We start from the raw sequence: 22,827 nt of genomic DNA, 5'->3' as shown, positions 1-22,827 counted from the left end.
GGGAGCAAATTACTGATCATTGTTAGCTTTCCCTAATCTTTCCCTAGATCTTTTCCTTAACACTAAACATAATACCAGCCACCACTAAGCCTCACTGCCAATGCAAATATCCCTATAGTGAACTTATCAGAACAGTGGCTCCGAGTACTTAGACACCCCAAGGACTTATTTTAGAGTCAAATACTATGACAAGCAGGAGCTGCAGGAAAACATATAAAGTATCAATGCAGAAGGGTACAAATGACAAGAATAACAAATCCCAGCTGCAATTGAATGAGGATGAATGGAGAAGATGACCAGGAGCAACTACAAAGACTGACCCTAGCTTGCAACTCCTAATCTTTCCCTAAATCCCTCCCTGATCTTTGACCCTGACACTAGACACCATTGCCCCTCACTATCCCTGCAAATATACCTAAAAACGCCAATCTGCAAAAACTGATCCTGACACAAACATAAATCTGACATCAAGGCCCAAGAACAGGGATCCCACTGCTAGGACCTACGCCATCTCGGTGCAGCCCCCGACATTCTGTGCTGGGCGCTGCCTCTGAGAGCGAGACGTGACGTCACTGCCACGCCCCCTTGTGGTGTCACGTCTCGTCACACGCAGGTACAGACACTATATTATGAACTACACTAACTTTACAGCCCCTGTAGCATAGTTAAATAAAATAAAAAATCCTGGACTTTCCCTTTAACTTATAAGTTATTTTCTTTTTTATGTGTATAAAATGTATACATTAAATAGAAACAAAAATGCAGTGTGAACCCATAATAATAAAGTTAGGTGACATTGTGTAAGCGTGGGGTTTCCATCATTTTAGTCAGGGATTGTATTACATACGTCCTGAAGGTCCATCAGCATGCATAACATGACATATCCCCCTTAAAGAAGCACTTTGTTTTTTATTGTTTTGTGCATATCATGCACACTCACTCTCACTAGTCATACAGCGCCATTTGTTTAATTCTAGCACAGCTGCATCTGTAGGTTTCATTACAATACTTGTGATCACAGGTCTGACTTTCCAAATTTTCCAGATGTCAGTTCTACATGATGACATCTTCACCTATCAGATTCCCTCCTACTAGCGCTCAGATATCTCCCCTCCCACCTTCATCTGCTATCTCTATAGGGTAAGTATATACAGTCATGGCCGTAAATGTTGGCACCCCAGAAATTTTTCTAGAAAATGAAGTATTTCTCACAGAAAAGGATTGCAGTAACACATGTTTTGCTATACACAAGTTTATTCCCTTTGTGTGTATTGGAACTAAACCAAAAAAGGGAAGAAAAAAAAAGCAAATTGGACATAATGTCACCAAACTCCAAAAATGGGCTGGACAAAATTATTGGCACCTTTCAAAATTGTGGAAAAATAAAATTGTTTCAAGCATGTGATGATCCTTTATACTCACCTGAGGCAAGTAACAGGTGTGGGCAATTAAAAAATCACAGCTGAAAGCAGATAAAAAAGGAGAGAAGTTCATTTAGTCTTTGTATTGTGTGTCTGTGTGTGCCACACTAAGCATGGACAACAGAAAGAGAAGAAGAGAACTATCTGAGGGCTTAAAAAACAAAATTGTGGAAAAATATCAAGGTTACAAGTCCATCTCCAGAGATCTAGATTTGCCTTTGTCCACAGTGCGCAACATTATCAAGAAGTTTGCAACCCATGGCACTGTAGCTAATCTCCCTGGGCTTTGATGGAAGAGAAAAAAATTATAATAGGTGTCAATGCAGGATAGTCCGGATGATGGATAAGCAGCCCCAAACAAGTTCCAAAGATATTCAAGCTGTCCTGCAGGCTCAGGGAGCATCAGTGTCAGTGCGAACTATCCGTCGACATTTAAATTAAATGAAACTCTATGGCAGGAGACTCAGGAGGACCCCACTGCTGACACAGAGACATAAAAAAGCAAGATAACATTTTGGAAGAATGAACTTGAATAACCAAAATCCTTCTGGGAAAACGTCTTGTGGACAGATGAGACCAAGACAGAGCTTTTTGGTAAAGCACAGCATTCTACTGTTTACCGAAAACAGTAAGAGGCCTAAAAAGAAAAGAACACAGTACCTACAGTGAAATATGGTGGAGGGTCAATGATGTTTTGGGGTTGTTTTGCTGCCTCTGGCACTGGGGGCCTTGAATGTGTACAAGACATCAAGAAATCTGAGGATTATCGATGGATTTTGGGTTGCACTGTACAGCCCAGTGTCAGAAAGCTGGGTTTGCGTCCGAGATCTTGGGTCTTCCAGCAGGATAATGACCCCAAACATATGTCAAAAGCCCCCAGAAATGGATGGCAACAAAGTGCTGGAGAGTTCTGAAGTGGCAGCAATGAGTCCAGATCTAAACCCCATTGATCACATGTGGAGAGATCTTAAAATTGCTGTTGGGAAAAGGCGTCTTCCAATAAGAGAAACCTGGAGCAGTTTGCAAAGGAAGAGTGGTCCAACATTCCGGCTGAGAGGTGTAAGAAGCTTATTGATGGTTATAGGAAGCCACTGATTTCAGTTATTTTTTTCATAGGGTGTGCAACCAAATATTAAGTTAAGGGTGCCAATAATTTTGTCCAGACCATTTTTGGAGTTTGGTGACATTATGTCCAATTTGCTTTTTTTCCTCCTTTTTTTGGTTTAGTTCCAATACACACAAAGGGAATAAACATGTGTATAGAAAAACATGTGTTACTGCAATCCTTTACTGTGAGAAATACTTAATTTTCTAGAAAAATTTCAGGGGTGTCAACATTTACGGCCATGACTGTATAGTAGTTATACACCCTCCAGCTCTATCTGTATACTGTTGTTACCTTTATGGGATCAGGATAGATAGTAGTTATACACCTTCCCATTCAGCTCTATCTGTATACTGCTGCTATTATCGCTATGAGACTAGGATATATAGTAGATATACACTACCTCTGAGGCTTTGTTAGGGCATTGCATTTTTGGTGTGTTTTGGCAGTTTTTTATGTAATTTTTCCAACATTGTGGCAAAAATTTTGATATTTTACCATAATTGTGCAAACGACGTGTAATTTTTACCATGTTTTTGAAAAAAGGAGAAACAGCCAAAATGCAATAAAAATGCAAAGTGCAAACACAGCCTTAAATGGGCCCTCTCATTAAAACTTATGGTAAATAAAAATATTTCTAATATATTTTGTTTAAAAAAAAAAGAAGTTTTCTATGTTTTATTTGAGCTTAAAAAAGCTCAAGAGCACATTTTCCCCATCTTATACACAGACTTAGGACCAAAGCTCAAACACAGAAAGTGCAGCCTTGAGTGCTGAGGGGGGGGGGGGGGGGGGTGTCCAACCAACAGCATATGGCAGTTAACTGTGAGAAGAGCTATGATTGGATGAGGCTGGACACACCCTCCTCAGCACTCCAGGCTGCACTTTCTGTGTTTGGACTTCAGTCCAAAGTCTGTGTATAAGATGGGAGGACATGTGCTCTGGAGCTTTTTTAAGCACAAATAAAACATAGTAAACTAGATTTTTTTGAACAAAGTATATTAGAAATATCTTTTATTTACCATAAGTAGTGCAATAGCAAAAATAAGTTTTATGAGAGTTACCCTTTAAGACTTTAAATCTTCATAAAACCTCAATTGGGATTATAAGTCAAATCACTATTGGCAATATTTCTCTAAACAACCCACTTTTAATTAAAAAAAAGCATCAAAACTGCACATAATGGGAACTGACCTCAACCCACTAATGAGTCTAACAAATTCATCTTTCAGAGCAAGCAGCCTAATTAGATGACTAGGTGCAGTAATCAAACTCCACACCCTCAGCCACAGAAATTATGGGAAATGTAAACTGCATTAAAGAATTACTTCAGTGAAGATATTGCAAATCAAATCCTATCCCTGCTGCATCAGCTACAACAGGTAAGCACAAGGCATATACACAAGAACCTCTACATTATTCTCTAATAATTGCCTATGCCACACTAACTATAGAAGCAAAATAAATAAATAAATAAACATTTCCGGAATTTTTGTTTCATTTACTTGCCACAACAGCTAAAGCAGGTAAGCACAAATCATGCACAAGAACCTCTATATTATTGTCTAATAATAGCCTGTGCTGCACTGACTATAAGACATTTTTTTTTTACAATTTCCGGAGTGCTTCTTCAAGAAATCTGTCTCAAGGCCAAATAAGATTAAACAATATAACAATATAACAACTAGGACGAGTCTCACCTTCTAAATTTAATACAGCCGCGATTCCGTTTAGCAATTAAATAGAAACTTGTCGGAAAAATAATTTACATGCGCAAATCTGGAGACAATAGATTCCAAAATACAATCTATACATTCTATTTTCAGAACCGCGATTAAAACCCTCGCCGATGCCGAGAAAGGCGTCGTTCGGCTAATATGGGGAAATATTACTTCAAACATCCCTTTTTATCTGACAATACAAAGTATTCGGAGACATCGCGGTGAATAATTTAATGAACCCGTACGGCGATATCTCAGATTCCGGGGAGATGTGTTTACATTGCGAATTATGTATCACCGCTCGTGCCGTCTAATAATTTGAGAATTTCGATTAAAAGGAACCTCGATGGATCGCAGCGCCGCTTCTTTAATAGTTATTCCAGTGGCCATCAATTTTAATTAAAGCCGCGCTCACCGTGGTAAATCGCAGCTTTCATCTTACAAGCTCAGAAAATGTAAACCAATTACACGGCGAAGGTGCGCCAAAGAGACGACGGAGGATTGGAAACGAGGAAAACGCTACCGCCACGCCCAAGCAAATTGTTTTACGTTTACAGGTGAATCTCTGATTATTAATAACGTTTACGAGGGATTAGGAAAACATATCTGCTTTCCTTTAAGAAACAGCGCCCCCCACTTGTCTGTGGGTTGTGACTGGTATTACTGCTCAGCTTAAAGGGGTTATCCAGGAATAGAAAAACAGAGTTAAAGGGGTACTCCCATGGCAAACTGTTTTTTTAAATCAACTGGTGCCAGAAAGTTAAACAGATTTGTAAATTACTTCTATTAAAAAATCTTAATCCTTCCAGTACTTTTTAGGGCCTGTATACTCCAGAGGAAATACTTTTCTTTTTGGAACACAGAGCTCTCTGCTGACATCATGACCACAGTGCTCTCTGCTGACATATCTGTCCATTTTAGGAACTGTCCAGTACTAGGAGAAAATCCCCATAGCAAACATATGCTGCTCTGGACAGTTCCTAAAATGGACAGAGATGTCAGCAGAGAGCACTGTGGTCATGATGTCAGCAGAGAGCACTGTGCTCCAAAAAGAAAACAATTTCCTCTGTAGTTCACAGGCCCTAAAAAGTACTGGAAGGATTTTCTTTTTGGAGCACAGTGCTCTCTGCTGACATCATGACCACAGTGCTCTCTGCTGACATCTCTGTCCATTTTAAGAACTGTCCAGAGCAGCATATGTTTGCTATGGGGATTTTCTCCTAGTACTGGACAGTTCCTAAAATGGACAGAGATGTCAGCAGAGAGCACTGTGGTCATGATGTCAGCAGAGAGCTCTGCGTTCCAAAAAGAAAAGTATTTCCTCTGGAGTATACAGACCCTAAAAAGTACTGGAAGGATTAAGATTTTTTTTAATAGAAGTCATTTACAAATCTGTTTAACTTTCTGGCACCAGTTGATTTAAAAAAAAAATAGTTTTCGACGGGAGTACCCCTTTAATTGCCTTCAAAAACAGCTCTATGTCTGTCTCCAGGTTGGGTGTGGTATAACAACTTGGCTCCATTCACTTCAATGGAACTGAGCTGAAGAACCACACCCAACCTGGAGACAGACACAGAGCGGGTTTTTAAAGAAATTAGCTCTGTTTTTCTATTCCTAGATAACCCCTTTACTGCAGTATCGCACATAACCTCCAAAGCAGTGTTTTCCGGCTGTTGCAAAACTACAACTCCTAGCATGCCTGGACAGCCAAAGGCTGTCCGGGCATGCAGGGAGTTGCAGTTTTGCAACAGCTGGAGGCTCACTGTATGGAAAACACTGCTGTAAAGCAATGTTTAAAAGAAAGCAGACATGTTTTTCTTATGCTATATATAATGCCTTTTGAAGAATGTGCCAGTTATTATATTTTTTTTATAGTTTTTGTTTCAACAAAAAAATTTTTTTTTATTTTTTTTTTACTTTCGGTTATTTATTCATGCATTTATATACATTATTTATTTGTACGTTTATTTATTCATATACTTTATTTATTCATATATTTATTTATTTATTTTGTGTTTGTGGAGGGGGCACTCCATATATAACATATTAGATTTACTATACAAGTAATTATGGTTCGATGGATAAGATACAGTATGTTTATACTGTATTTTCATGTTTAAATGCTTTGTTTAAAACCTTATTTATTTATTTTTACATTCAGTTATTTATTTATTTAATGTATTGATTTATGTAGTTTATTTATTTATTTTTCTTATTTTGCCTGTATATTTATTTATTAATATAATGAATTGATTTATTTGTTTATTTATTTATTTGGCACTCCATATATAACATATTAGATTTACTGTGCAAGTTATTATGGTTAAGGGTATAAGATACAGGGGGGGGGGGGGGGGGGGGCGGAGATTTATCAAAACCCGTCCAGAAGAAAAGTTTCCCAGTTGCCCATAGCAACCAATCAGATCGCTTCTTTTATTTTTTATTCTTTTAAAAATGAAAGAAGCGATCTGATTGGTTGCTATGGGCAACTCAGCAACTTTTCCTCTAAACAGGGTTTGAGAAATCTCCCCCAGTGTGTGTATAATATTAATTTCAAAATTTTTACTTATTCAGTTATTTTTTCCCCTGCATATATGAGTGTATGTATTTATTTAGTTATTCTTCTTATTTTATTTATTCATTTATTTTATTATTTATTTATGTTATTTGTAATGTGTGGGATGCCTATGTACTTACATGTATAAGTGTCTGACAGTAAAATAATACATGCAGTTATTTCGGAAAATAACTGCCCTAACAGGCAGGGCTCAAGTCCTGCAGGAACTCATGGGAACGGAGTTCCTGCACTTTTACCACAGCAGGGACGCAGTTCCCATTAGCAGGAGTCCTCCAGGACCAGCCCTTAAAGGGTTACTCCGCCCCTAGACATCTTATCCCCTATACAAAGGATAGGGGATAAGATGTCTGATCGCGGGGGTCCCGCAGTTGTGAACCCCCGCGATCTCGGCTGCGGCACCCCAGACATCTGGTGCACGGAGCGAACTTTGCTCCGTGCCTGATGACTGGTGATGCAGGGCAGAGGCTCGTGACATCACAGTAATGCCCCCTCAATGCAAGTCTATGGGAGAGGGCAATCCCAAAACTGAACTTCAGCAGCTCATAAGTACTGAAAGGATTAAGATTTTTTAATTGAAGTAATTTACAAATCTGTTTAACTTTTTGGAGCCAGTTGATATATATAAAAAAGTTTTTCCCTGGATAACCCCTTTAAACAGATTTGTAAATTACTTCTATTAAAAAATCTTTATCCTTCCAGTACTTAGCTGCTGTATACTGCAGAGGAAGTTGTGTAGTTCTTTCCAGTCTAGTGATAAGCAGCTGGGGTCATATTCGAATTTGCGATATTTCGCGACTATATGGCTGTATATTCATCCTATGTTCACGAAATTCGCATATTCGCTATGTTCGTTCACTATTCTTTTTTTTTCATGCAAAAATTCGTAATGAAATTCACATAGTGTGAATGCGCAATTATATCTTTCACCTAAAAGAAGGAAGGGATCAGTGTCCAGTCTGGAAGTGCCGAAGTTTGCATAAATTTGCATAAAAAATGTGCATAAAAAAAAATAATATTCGTCATTACGAATATATATCACTATATTCTAAATGCTGATATTCGCGGTAAAAATTAGCATTTCGAATATTCGCGCTCAACACTATTCCAGTCTGACCACAGTGCTCTCTGCTGACACCTCTGTCTGTGTCAGGAACTGTACAGAGCAGGAGCAAATCCCCTTAGCAAACCTCTCCTGCTCTGGACAGTTCCTGACATGGACAGAGGTGTCAGCAGAGAGCACTGTGGTCAGACTGGAAAGAACTACACAACTTCCTGTGGAGCATACAGCAGCTGAAAAGTACTGTAAGGATTAAGATTTTGTAACAGAAGTGATTTACAAATCTGTTTAACTTTCTGGCATCAGTTGATTTGAAAAAAAAAATTTCCACTGGAATAAGGGGTTAAAACAAGCTGCCCATCCTTCCTTCAAACCAGCTTCATGCCAGAGTCTAAAGCGATGCCAGACTGATGTGTTATATACATATATTTCATTAGCAACCTCCGGAGCTCTCCCTTAACCCACAGACACACAGGATTTCTCAGTTTTTCACCGCAGTTACTTTTTACGGTTGTGTTGAAGCTCGTGATTTCCCCAGCCTCACACTAAAGAGAAGTTTAATGATTTTCAAAACCTATGACTTTTTGGCTGCATAATTTTCCTGTATTTAAATGAGGATGAAGCCGGGGTCATCATGTTCTCCTCCGGGAATCTGAATATTGGATTTTTGGTGAGTATTTAAAAAAAATAAAATAAAATTACAAACTATGTTGTAGTCATCTGCTGTACGTGATCCAGGTTTATCTGAGGCAAATGTAGATGAGAGGGTCTTTAGGGGTCTCAGGAATTTACACCGTGATGGACAGAGAATATCAATATTTTGATGCATTGGGCTCCAAATGCGTTAAGCACCTATGACATAGCAAAGTGGTCTCTCCAGATATTGCAAAACTATAACTCCCAGCATGCCGAGACAGCCAAAACAAATCAGTATGCTTAAAATTGCCCTATTCTGACCCTTATACCTTTTTATTCCTTTTTCTGCATCTGATGCTCTATAAGGTTTTTTTTTTTTTTTAGTTTTTTTAATGCCCTTGTATGGGCAATTAATCAATTGCCCATATAGATATTTTTAGAGCCTGCCACAGATCCGTCACATCTGTGATCTATTGTTAGAGCCTGCCACAGATCCGTCACATCTGTGATCTATTGTTAGAGCCTGCCACAGATCCGTCACATCTGTGGTCTATTGTTAGAACCTGCTACAGATCCGTCACATCTGTGGTCTATTGTTAGAGCCTGCCACAGATCCGTCACATCTGTGATCTATTGTTAGAGCCTGCCACAGATCCGTCACATCTGTGGTCTATTGTTAGAACCTGCTACAGATCCGTCACATCTGTGGTCTATTGTTAGAACCTGCTACAGATCCATCACATTTGTGATCTAATTCTAGGGCCTACAACAGATCCATCACATATGTGATCAATTGTAAGAGCCTGCCACAGATCCATCCCATATGTGATATACTGTAAGAGCCTACAACAGGTCCATCCCATCTGTGCTCTATTGTTAGAGTCTGCAACAGATCCATCACATCTGTGATCTATTGTTACTATTGTTAGAGCCTGCCACAGATCAATCACATCTGTGATCTATTGTTAGAGCCTACCACAGATCCATCACATCTGTGATCTATTGTTAGATTCAGCAACAGATCCATCACATCTGTGATCTATTGTTACTATTGTTAGAGCCTGCCACAGATCAATCACATCTGTGATCTATTGTTAGAGCCTACCACAGATCCATCACATCTGTGATCTATTGTTAGATTCAGCAACAGATCCATCACATCTGTGATCTCTTGTTAGAACCTGCTACAGATCCATCACATCTGTGATCTATTGTTAGAGTCTGCAACAGATCCGTCAAATCTGTGATCTATTGTTAGAACCTGCTACAGATCCATCACATTTGTGATCTAATCCTAGGGCCTACAACAGATCCATCACATATGTGATCAATTGTAAGAGCCTGCCACAGATCCATCACATATGTGATCTACTGTAAGAGCCTACAACAGGTCCATCCCATCTGTGCTATATTGTTAGAGTCTGCAACAGATCCATCAATTCTGCAATCTATTCCAAGAGCCTGCCACAGATCCATCACATTTGTGATCTATTTTTAGAGCCTGCAACAGATCCATCAAGTCTGTGATCTATTCCTAGAGCCGGCCAGAGATCAATCACATTTGTGATCTATTCTTAGATCCTGCCACAGATCCATTACATCTGTGATCTATTCTTAGAGCCTGACAGATCCATCATATCTGTGATCTATTGCTAGAGCCTTCCACAGATTCATCAAATCTTTGATCTATTCTTAGAGCCTGCCACAGATCCGTCACATCTGTGATCTATTCTTAGAACTTGTCACTGATCAACTACATCTGTGATCTAATGCTAGAGACTGCCATAGATACATCACATCTGTGATCTGTTCCTAGAGCCTGCCACAGATCCATCACATCTCTGATCTATATAAATATAAATATATATATATATATATATATATATATATATATATATATATTATTTCCCCCCCCCACCGGAGTACCACTTTAAATATCCTTTTACTATTAAATGATAGATGATGATCCAGCTCATACACAGTCACCCCATTTACCTTCTTTATTCATGCCTTGATCTGTCATACGTTGAGCACAGAAAACCTGACGAGTCTGAATACCACCACCACATTGTGCTGCATCTTCTACCCGGGAAGTAGAGTCCTGGTCGGTGAGCAGTGATATTTTACATTCTGTCCATTCCGAGGATTTCCAAACAAAGCTAGAAAAAAACAAAAATAGAAATGTAAAGCTTAACACAAACAAAAACCAAAATCTACAATATTTTGAGAGTGAAAGTTTTCGGGAGGTATACTGCTCCTCTCCATGAGGCTAAGAATTGACTTAAAATGGTGCATATAATAGTAAAAAAGAGAAAGTTTGTGTACACTCCCGTCCCGTGCTTCTGCCAGTGGTGCAGTCTTGCCTATCTAGTCTCCAGCAGCACCATAGAGTTTGCAGTCACTTATATAACTCTACTCTTTGAAAATAGGAAAGTCACACTTACAGCATTCAATCTGAACACCTGAAGAATAAAATGCAAAAAGCAGAAAATGTCAGTCTATTGTGCGCTCCAGGATTATGTTTAAACTAGATATTTAAGATATGAGAAATGAAAAGAATTAAAAGATAGTTATGACCCGGTCTTAGTCATAGGTATGACATCTAAACTTGAAATATGAATACAACCCCATCAATTCTTAGTCAGACTCACCACAAAGAAAGATAAAAAGCAGTTAACACCCAGTCTGACAATGTGTCCCAACTACCTAAAAGACAAGTAACGCATTTCGAGCTACACTGACTCTTAGTCACAGCTACCCCAGAGAGACATTAAGTGGATTTCCAGAGCCATGACTTCTAGTCAAAGCTGACAAAAATAAATGAAAGACCGTTTTCAACCCCACAAACTCTTAGTTAAGGCTACAACAAAGAAACACAAAACGCTGTTCAAATCCCAATAATTCATATTCAAAGATGCACAATAGGATTGGAGGCCCACAGAACATGAAACACATTTTAAAACTCACTGATTCCTGTTCATCACTAACAAAATACAAATGGAAAATGCATCAGTATGTTGGTAAGTTAGGGTGGCCATACACATTAGATTAAAGGGGTTATCCAGGAATAGAAAAACACAGTTCATTTCTTTAAAAAAAACAGCTCCATGTCTGTCTCCAGGTTGTGTGTGGTTTTACAACTTTTCTCCATTCACTTCAATGGAACTGAGCTGCAGAACCACACCCAACCTGGAGACAGACTGAGAGCGGTTTTTGATATTCTATTCCCCTTTAAGGGAGTATTCCGGTATCAGAAAATTGTATTCAGATAAGATTATCACCACAAGTTATCTAGTTTACTAATATTGTATCATCACAAATTGTACTGGCTTCAACATGTTTGTGTGTGATTAAATCCTGACAGGAAGTTGTGTAGTACTTTCATTGTCAGTGTGCAGCTCTCTGGCTCCTCCCTCCCGAGACAACACATCATGCCTCTAAGCTCTAGTCCTGCCCCTGTTTAATGTCATCACCTCTGACAAGACGCTACAGCGACATCACCATCTCCCTCTCACATACATATATCTGTTATGCGACAATCATCACAATCCTCCCACCCTGCCTACCCATAAATATATATATAACAGGGAGACGGTAATGTAGGTTGTAGGGGTTGGTCAGAGGCGATGACATCACTCAGGGGGCAGGGCTAAAGTTTTGAGACAAGATCCAGCCATGCCTCCTAAGAAGAGTAGGAAGAGAATGATGGTGTTTTCTCAAGAGAGAGCGACATGGCAGGGAGATGCTGTAACAACACCAAGCTGACAATGAGAGGACTACAAAAATTCTTGTCAGGAGAGAGGGAGGAGTTGGGTAGCTGGAGGCAACACCACACTGAAAATTAGAGGAATACATAACTTCCTGCCAGGAGAAAGGGAGGAACCAAGGAATTGCCAGCACTGCACTAACAACTAAACACCTTCTTGTCAGAAGAGAAGGAGGAGCTGCTGAGACAACACCACACTGACAGTGATAGGACTACACAATTTCCTGTCAGGAAAGAGGGAGGAGCAAGGGAGCTTGAGACAACACCATACTGACAATGAAAGGACTACACAGCTTTGTGTCAGGAGAGAGGAAGGAAGTGGGGAACTGGAGACAACACCACACTGACAATAAGAGGACTACACAACCTCCTGAGAGGAGCCAGGGAGCTACTGAGACAACACCACACTGACAATGTAAGGACTACACAACTTTCTGTCAGAAGAGAAGGAGAAATCAAGGAGCCGGGGACAAAACCACACTTACAATGACAGGACTACACAACTTCCTTTGAGGGGTGAATTACTCAAAAACATTCTGAAGCCAGTATAATTAGTGATTAAACTATATAAGTAAATTATATATATTGGGGTGATAGTTTTAATTACAGACCCCTTTAAAGTTGTATGAACTTCTTTATTGTCCATGAGCTATCGAAAGCACATGGTGTATGGAGGCAGACTTCAGACAAAGGTGCCGGCTTTCAATGGCGCAGGTCACAGAAGAAGCATGGATAGGTAAAAGCAAGGGTAGTTTATTCTCCCAGCATGCAACACGTTTCACTGCAACAGCAGCTTCATCAGGCATGACAAGAATCACATGAATGGCGAATTTATCCAGAGGGTGAGAGGACACGTCAGAGTAAAAGGGGAGGGGGAGGGGGGAGGAGGGGAGGGGAGAGAAGGAGGGGCAGGGAAAAACGGGATGGGAAAAGTAAGGGAATAGGACTTAAGAGATTCTCCTCACCGACGGGCAAATTCTAACCTTACAAATATACATACACAATATAAAAGTTTTACATGTAAAAATATATGAGACAATTATTAACTAAAATAAAATAATAATAATAATAATAATAATAATAATTAAATGGGAATGGGAAGATAGAGAACGGTCGTAAGTTTAACGAGCATTCTCTATGGTCTCATTCAGACCATGCGGTACCAAAGTGGACAGAGTAAAAATCCAATAAGATTCACGGTTAATTAAATATTGAAAATGGTTAGGTTTTGAAGATGGAACAGATTCAAGTATGATTAACCGTAAAGATGTTGGGTCATTTTTGTGAACAAGGGTAAAATGACGCCACTATGCAGTGTGAATTGGTTCTTAATGTTGGATCTATGTTTGGACATACGACAACGCACAGTTTGAATCGTGCGTCCACCATATTGTAAATTGCAACTGCAGGATAACAAATATATTGCAAATTGGGTATTGCAATTTAAACAATGCTGAATTTTAAAAGATTTTTTGGAGATTTGGAGATTGAAAGCACATGGCCACTTTTACTATGTAACCATAAACTGATGACTTTCCTCAGTCCTCCGTCCTTTATAGCCCATTCATACAGATGGTGAGCCGGTCAGACATGAATCCGCGGCATCATTGCTGCGGACACCAGTGCTAAACGCTGCGCCGCCCATATGTACACAACCTCACATTACTCATATCTCCTCCTAATTGCTAAGTAAATAAACCTGCTCTGAAAATAACATAATCCACCTTCCCTGTACCTCCATCCCCGAGCTCCGCCGATTTACAGCCTACCCGAGTAGCCATTCCTCATTTCCTAATGTTCGCAATTACGTATCAATCAATTGCCTATTTACCTTATTCATTTCCTATGCTGGTACATGCCGGGCGCTCCCCACTTATACAGATTCATTTCACCAGCGTGCGGAAGTGCTGACAATTTACAAATAAAACATAATAAAGATAATAGTCCCACAAAGAGATGATTATAGGATCGGAGGCAACATCCGGCTTTGACGCATTAGTCCCCATTCTACGTACTGTGCAGGTGGATGTAACCTGCGACAATCTGGCGCCTTTAATACATTTAATATGTTTTTCTTGCGGTGGGGTTTGTTTGTTCTAAATAACTCACACAGCGTTTTATTTTATTTTATTCATAGAGAAATATTAATACAAACATATAATTACAACGTTGCCAGCGAGTTTTCCTTTTAGTGAACCCCCAGGCTGCCCGAGACGTGGCAGCGGGGAGCGTCCTTAAGTGAGGAAACAGCTCAATCTGATGATCTGGTAATGACTGTAATTTAAGGGAAATGCTCTAATACTGACAGCGCCGCAACACTCCGGAGAGGTGTTCTCTTTTTTTTTTTTCGTCACTTGCGCTGCTTTAAAGCAAAGTGATAGAGTGACAAATGCATTTATTTTCAGCTTACAGGGGGGATGTCTACGTTTATTACACAGATCCAGATCAGCTGCCACGAAGGGTTTGACTTTTTTCGAGAAGTTTCAAGCCATATTAATATTAAAGGGATAAATGATATAGAAATCCATATTAAAAATGATATAAGAGCATTTGTTAGAGCAATGTTATTAGAGAAGCATGTCTAGTTTGGGACAGGTATCATATAAAGCAGTGTTTCCCAACCAGAGTGCCTCCAGCAGTTGCAAAACTACGACTCACAGCATGCCCGGACAGCTGAAGGCTGATATAGAGCATCATAGATCTTCATATACTGTATTACATAAGATTGAATTGAGTTGAATGTGAAGCATGTAATGCTTATAACTACTAAAATACTGTACCAGAATACAAATATTATAATACTGCTTCTATATACAAGAATATAACTACTATAATACTGCCTCCTATTTACAAGAATATAACTACTATAATACTGCTCCTATATACAGGAATATAACTACTATAATACTGCTCCTATATACAAGAATATAACTACTATAATACTGCTCCTATATACAAGAATATAACTACTATAATACTGCTCCTGTATACAGGAATATAACTACTATAATACTGCTCCTATATACAAGAATATAACTACTATAATACAGCTCCTATATACAAGAATATAACTACTATAATACTGCTCCTATATACAAGAATATAACTACTATAATACTGCTCCTATATACAGGAATATAACTACTATAATACTGCCCCCTATATACAAGAATATAACTACTATAACACTGCCTCCCATATACAAGAATATAACTACTATAATACTGCTCCTATATACAAGAATATAACTACTATAATACTGCCCCTATATACAGGAATATAACTACTATAATACTGCTCCTATGTACAAGAATATAACTACTATAATACTGCTCCTATATACAAGAATATAACTACTATAATACTGCCCCTATATACAAGAATATAACTACTATAATACTGCTCCCTATATACAAGAATATAACTACTATAATACTGCCTCCTATATACAGGAATATAACTACTATAATACTGCTCCTATGTACAAGAATATAACTACTATAATACTGCTCCTATATACAGGAATATAACTACTATAATACTGCCCCTATATGCAAGAATATAACTACTATAATACTGTTCCTATATACAAGAATATAACTACTATAATACTGCTCCTATATACAAGAATATAACTACTATAATACAGCCTCCTATATACAAGAATATAACTACTATAATACTGCCTCTATATACAAGAATATAACTACTATAATACTGCACCTATATACAAGAATATAACTACTATAATTCTGCTCCTATATACAAGAATATAACTACTATAATACTGCTCCTATATACAAGAATATAACTACTATAATACAGCCTCCTATATACAAGAATATAACTACTATAATACTGCCTCTATATACAAGAATATAACTACTATAATACTGCTCCTATATACAAGAATATAACTACTATAATACTGCTCCTATGTACAAGAATATAAATACTATAATACTGCTCGTATATACAAGAATATAACTACTATAATACTGCTCCTATATACAAGAATATAACTACTATAATACTGCTCCTATATACAAGAATATAACTACTATAATACTGCTCCTATATACAAGAATATAACTACTATAATACTGCTCCTATATACAAGAATATAACTACTATAATACTGCTCCTATATACAAGAATATAACTACTATAATACTGCTCCTATATACAAGAATATAACTACTATAATACTGCTCCTATATACAAGAATATAACTACTATAATACTGCTCCTATATACAAGAATATAACACTATAATACTGCTCCCTATATACAAGAATATAACTACTATAATACTGCCCCTATATACAAGAATATAACTACTATAATACTGCTCCTATATACAAGAATATAACTACTATAATACTGCTCCTATATACAAGAATATAACTACTATAATACTGCTCCTATATACAAGAATATAACACTATAATACTGCTCCTATATACAAGAATATAACTACTATAATACTGCCTCCTAGCTGTGAGGTTGTGTGTGAGTAGCTCTCCTGATGTCTGGAGAAAGCCCGGGGCGGGGCCACCCTGGGCGGGGAAGCTCCCCAAGCAAGGCCCAGGCTTCTCGGCCTACACTGGGGGAAAACTCCCAGGCTTCTTCTAATGTGGATGTAAATCCTAAAGTCATTCCAGTACAGAAGAAAACTGAGCATGTAAGTCCAGCCATTGCAAAGAAGGAAAATACAGCGAAGGACGTATGTAAAGAAAAGAAAGCAGCAGCAGCAGCAGCAAGTATGTCTAAGGAATGTGATGTGGAACAGTCTGCCAGCCATGGCGTACAGTGTGATGGTAATATGACTGAATTCAAGACAGAATCCATTGTGGGAACTCCAAAGTCTGCTAACCGAGGCCATGATGGTGCACAGGAGCTGGGGCAGAGTGGATCACAGGCAGCAGGTGTGCAGCTCCACTCTCCAGCACAGAGGCAGAGGAGGACATCACTGGAGAGACAGACATTGCAGGAGAACCTGAAACAACAAGAGGTGGTCTCCAGCATGACCCGCTCAGGCCGCACAAGATCCCAGGCTGGAGGTAAGAGCCACAATACTGACAAGTCTATGGAGGTGACACCAGGGAAATATGTGGAGAAATATGAAAGTGTTTACAAAACTGTTCCTGCCCCGGACCCTAATGTATGTGACCGGGCCTCAGGAGATACAAGCAGCCAAGGCTCCTCTGTGTTCACCCAGCCTGAGAGACTGTCCAGACCCCTCCAGCTGGGCAAAGAGACCACCCGGGCACCAGAGCTACAGCTGGCGGAGGAGATCCCAGCACTGGTGAGGAGGATGGAGGAGCTGAAGCACCTAAAACATATGCTGCAAATGCAGATTGACTGTATATACAAACTGAAGACAGCGAATCCACAGTACAAGTCCATGCATGATGATAAACTGTATACACTGAGCACAGAACTGGCCACCATAGTGAGCGAGATGGACTCTATACTGGAGAGGATGGGACCCTTAGCGGAATCCTATAGGAATAAGGAACGCTTTTCCCAGTACCAGCTGAGTTTTGGTGCAGAGCCCAGATCGGATGTGGCACCTGTCATCACCCCAGATGAGCCCCAGGAGGTGACAAGACCCCTTATAAAACCCCCAAGTTTCACCTTCAAGGATCGGCATGTTCATAAGCCCGAGGAGCAGCAACCTCAGAGACCTGCAGATGTTCTGGAGCCTGCAACTCACTTACCTGCAGAGGCACTACAAGTCCCAGAAGTCCCAGTGCATCAGGAGGACAGTGGACATTTGCCGGTGTATGAAGGTGATGGGGTGATGGAGCAGAGCTCTAATGTTGGGGCACGGACTGGGGGTGAGGACTGTGATAATGTTGGGGCACGGACTGGGGGTGAGGACTGTGATGATGTTGGGGCACGGACTGAGGGTGCGGACTATGATGTTCCTGAGGGGTCGGTGGCTGGAGGGGGTGCACAATCTGTGTGGGGTGTAATGTCTGATAATGATATAGAGGTGGATGGGACAGGTGATGTTGTACACAATTCTGTGCATGATTTCCCCCCTTTACCTACAAGCACAGCAGCTGTGGTGGGGCCCCCTAGAGTAGACCCCAACCCTGTAAGACAGGACGCAGGGACCCGCCAGGTTCCTTCAAGAAATGCCTGGAGCCGTGGTGCTCCATCCTTCACCTCCAGCGCCAATTACACTGGCCAGGCATTTAAAAGGAGGAATGTGGTGAGATTTCGGCACAGAGGTGCCAAGGAGGACCTTCCGGATAGGAGGTTTGTGGTGAGGGAGCTCCTGTGCCACCAGATGGGGTTTGTGCCAGCGGACATCTTGGCGGTAATAAACCTTCCAGATAGACAGGGCTATGATGTCAGCTTTAAGCTCATGTCTAATCTGGATAGGTTCTGGTCCAACTTCCCCAAGTTCAGAGACAAGGATGGATGGAGTAAATTTAGTTTTATTCCCATATCCAAGCCAGATACCGTCATCATCAATATCATCTTCTGGAATGAAGCTGTTCCTCCCCAGGACATTGTGGTGTGGCTCCGCAGACATTGTGACCTGGTGTCTGATCTCACCAAGAACAGAGATGATGACGGTATCTGGACTGGAGGGTGGAAGGTCCTGGTGAAGCTGCGCCAACATGGGAACATCACACAACATCTGCCCAACTCCTTCTTCATTGGGAGGGAAAAGGGCGTTTGCTTCTACCCCGGTCAGCCCAGAAAGTGCTTTAAATGTGGTAAACCTGGACATCTGGCTAACACCTGTACTGTGGTAAAGTGTAACCTGTGTGGTGAGACTGGTCACCTTAGTGCTGACTGCCAAAACATCAGGTGTAATCTCTGTGGTGAGATCGGTCACCCTCACCGGGACTGTCCCAATGCCTGGCACAACATCTGCCGGGAGCTTCCTGATGAGGACCTTGTGGCGGGGGCAGAGGCTGTAGAGGAGGAGGATTTGTTATCAGACCCTATACTGACCAGACAGGAGGTCCAGCCCGATGTAAGTAACACTGCACCAACACCTCAGCAGTCAGAGAGCACACAGGGGGACATGGAGGTTGTGCCACAAGACCAGCAGCAGCCGGGGGTATCCTCTTCTGTGTCTGAGGGGAATAGGATGCAGCAAAATAAAAGGAGGAAAAAAGACAAGTCCTCCCGCAGGCCTGAGGGGGAGAACAGCATCGTTCAAAGTGTGAAAAAAAGGGCTGACAACAGGGCAGGAGTGATGGTGGTGTCCAACAGGTACGAGGTCCTGTCAGAGTCCGAGGGAGATTTGGACACTGAGATAAAAAGAATAGAGGGTGAATGTGATGGTGACACAAGGGACCAACCCCCAATAAAAAGAAAACCGCAGAGTGTGAAAGATAATGTAGAGTCAGATATGGAGACAGGTGGTGGCCAGCGGGACTCAGACTCTGACTTGTGATGATGGGGATCAGGTCTCTGCTCTTCTGTCTTATCATGGCTGGGTTTACTTTAAGGGTCCTTTCTACTAATGTGAACAGTATCAAAGTGAGGAGGACACGGCACATAGTCTATGACCATCTTAGAGACCTGGACACAGATGTCATCTTCATGCAGGAGACGCGCCTGACTTCTTCAGGGTATTTACGTGAGGCTGAGAGGGAATGGACGTCTGGGCCTTCTTTCTGGTCACTGGCTGTGGAGCCTTATGCCGGGGTGGCCATACTGTTTACCACCAGGGATGTGACTGTACATAGGATGACAGAGGTTGTCATGGGAAGGTGTCTGATCCTGGAGGTCACTATCCATGGTAGAAGGCTCCGGCTAATAAATATCTATGGCCCGCAGACAGTGACCGAAAGGATCCAGCTATTTAATGATGTCAAGCCATATCTATTCACATCTGTTCCTGTTATAATGGCCGGGGATTTTAACGTCACTAGGACATCAAGTGACAGGTCCTCAGGTAGAGCGGTGGCCAGGGACTCCAAGGTCCTAAATAACATAATCTTGCAGGCCGGTCTGTGTGATGTGTTCACACAGGGTGGAAGAAAACCAAAACTCACATACACCTGTTCTGACAGGAGCAGTAGAATAGATATGGCGTTTGTGCGTCCTGAAGAATTTATTAGTGATAGGAATGAAAAAACTGTCCCTTATTCAGATCACATGGCCTTAGTTTTCCATCTTGGTGTCACTAAGCGCCCAGATATTGGAAGGGGGCTCTGGAAGCTCAATTCTAATATCTTGGATGATGTGCATGTTCAGGGAGGTATTCACTCTCTTATACAGGGCCAGCTAGAGCGGGTGGACTTCTATGATGATATGGCCGCCTGGTGGGAGGATGTCAAGGATGAGATCAGAACCCTCTTAAAGAGACTGTCCTTTAAAAAGGGGAGGAGTAAGTATGGCCAGTATCTCAAGCTGCGCAAAGAATTGGAGTCACTATATTCGGCAGGTGGGGACCAACAAAGGATTGACCGGCTGAAATCTGAGATAAGGCAGTATCAGTACAGCAGGTATACCTCCCTGGTTCTTGAACGGGATTATGGGTCCTTAGGGTCTCCTGATCCCTTTGAGAATTGCCGGGAGCGGGTGGCAAATAAATCTGTCACCGGTCTCACTGACTCCCAGGGTGTTTTGCAGGAATCTCGGGAGGGTATCCTGGGGGTGGTGAGATCGTACTATGCTGACTTGTTTCAGAGGAAGGTTTTGGATAGAGACAAGATGACCCAATTCTTGGAGACAACTCCGCTCCCTGATACTAATGATTTGGACTTTTCTCCTTTGACAGCAGAATTGACGGTGGCAGAGGTTAAAGAGGCCATTGATAAGTTACATCTGAAGAAGGCACCAGGTCCAGATGGGATAACAGCAGAATTCTATAAGACATTCAGAGACCTCTTGGCCCCAATCCTCGTGGATGTTTACACAAATTGTCTAGAAAGTCACCTGATGCCTCCATCCATGAGAGTGTCCTCGCTGATTCTGCTGTCTAAAGGTAAAGAGCCGAGTGACATCAAGAACTGGAGGCCAATTGCCCTCTTGAATGTCGACAGGAAGATTCTGGCAAAAATCCTGTTTTCTAGGTTAGTTTGTCTGTCCCCGGCACTGTTGGCAGGCTGTCAGTATGGCACAGTAAAAGGGCGGAACATCTCTGGGGCAGTGATCTCCATAAGGGAGATGTTTGAGAGATGTAAAGCCCTGAGGTGTGGGAGATATGTTGTGAGTCTTGACCAGGCTAAAGCCTTTGACAGAGTAGATCATGAGTATCTATGGGCCACTTTGTCAAAGTACGGTATTCCGGGACAATTCATCGATTGGCTGAAGACTTTGTATTGTGAGGCCGAGAGCTTTCCTCTGATCAATGGTTGGCAGGGTGACACCTTCAGGGTTGAGGCGGGGGTGAGACAAGGTTGCCCACTGAGTCCGCTGCTGTATGTATTTGCCTTAGACCCGTTTCTGAGGTCACTGCAGGAGTGTGGTTTTCAGGGGGTGCCGGTCCCCCACTGCCTGCCCCTGAGTGTTGTTGCCTATGCGGATGATGTGACTGTAGTGATATCTGAGCCTCATGAGGTGGAGATGTTGTCTGCGGCCATCAGAAGTTACTCGGAGGCCTCAGGGTCTCTGGTCAACCTTGAGAAGAGTCAAGCTCTCTGGGTATCAGATACTGATCCAGACTTTGACCTGCCCCAATTTGTGAGAGCCTCCACCTATATTAAAATCCTAGGGGTCAAATTCGGGAGGGACGATAATGCCAGACTAAATTGGGAAGAGAAATTGGAAGCCGGAAATGCAAAGGTTCAGCGATGGAAGAACTGGAGGCTGACCTATAGAGAAAGGGTTAAAATGTTGAAGACTTACCTGGTCCCCGTCTTCTTATATGTCTCTGTCGTTTTTCCTTTGCCAGAATCTTTCTCCGCTCGGCTCTTTAGCCTGTTCTTCCAGATGTTTTGGGGGAACAGGTTGAACCCAATAAAAAGCGGGATCACTTACCTACAGAGGAGAGAGGGTGGGTTGGATATGCTGAATCCAAGGGTGTTCTTTGACTCCATGTTTCTAAAAGTTAATTTTGGTTGCCTGGACTCAAACAACAGCTCCCTGTGGGCGAATAGTATCAGGGACTGGATATTGCCTTTTGCAGAGTCTTGGATGCGAGGCGGCAGTCTCAAGAGGGGGAGATGGACGCGTGACTACCTCCCCCCGTACCTGGAATACGGGCTCAGATGTCTGAAGAGATGGCGCATTGAGAAGTCCTATATAGAGAGTAAGACCCGTAAAGAGCTTTATGTCAGGGTTTGTAGGACCTTTTTCTTTTTACAGCCAGCTCTAAGGGACTGTACATCCGCCATTTTACGAGACAGTCTGAGGCTTCTAAACAGTGTGAGGCTACCGAACAAATTCCATGATATTGCCTGGCTGTCACTGCATGGGAAACTGTTTGTAAGAGGGAATTTAAAATACTTAAGTGTGTCAGATCGGAAGTGTCCCCTAGGGTGTCAGGAGGAGGAGACCATGACACATTTTATATCTGAGTGCTGGGGAGGGCGACACATATGGCAGGTGATATCCAACAAGC

The 22,827-nt window shown here is 41.3% G+C and overlaps 1 protein-coding gene across 7 annotated transcripts in view; it reads right to left on the bottom strand.

Moving 5' to 3' along the window:
* Positions 1-22,827, bottom strand: part of THSD7B (thrombospondin type 1 domain containing 7B) — a 567,277-nt gene that overhangs the window by 366,494 nt on the left and 177,956 nt on the right. For all 7 annotated transcript variants that reach the window (XM_056535831.1, XM_056535826.1, XM_056535830.1 and 4 more), the window contains one exon: positions 10,514-10,677. In XM_056535831.1, the coding sequence (XP_056391806.1) occupies positions 10,514-10,677 (164 nt within the window). The remainder of the gene's footprint in view (positions 1-10,513; positions 10,678-22,827) is intronic.

The sequence above is a fragment of the Hyla sarda genome, chromosome 8 (assembly GCF_029499605.1).
Source record: "Hyla sarda isolate aHylSar1 chromosome 8, aHylSar1.hap1, whole genome shotgun sequence".
Classification (NCBI taxonomy): domain Eukaryota; kingdom Metazoa; phylum Chordata; class Amphibia; order Anura; family Hylidae; genus Hyla; species Hyla sarda.
The sequence above is the reverse complement of the archived record's forward strand: the minus strand, read 5'-3'. Positions and strand labels throughout refer to the sequence as shown.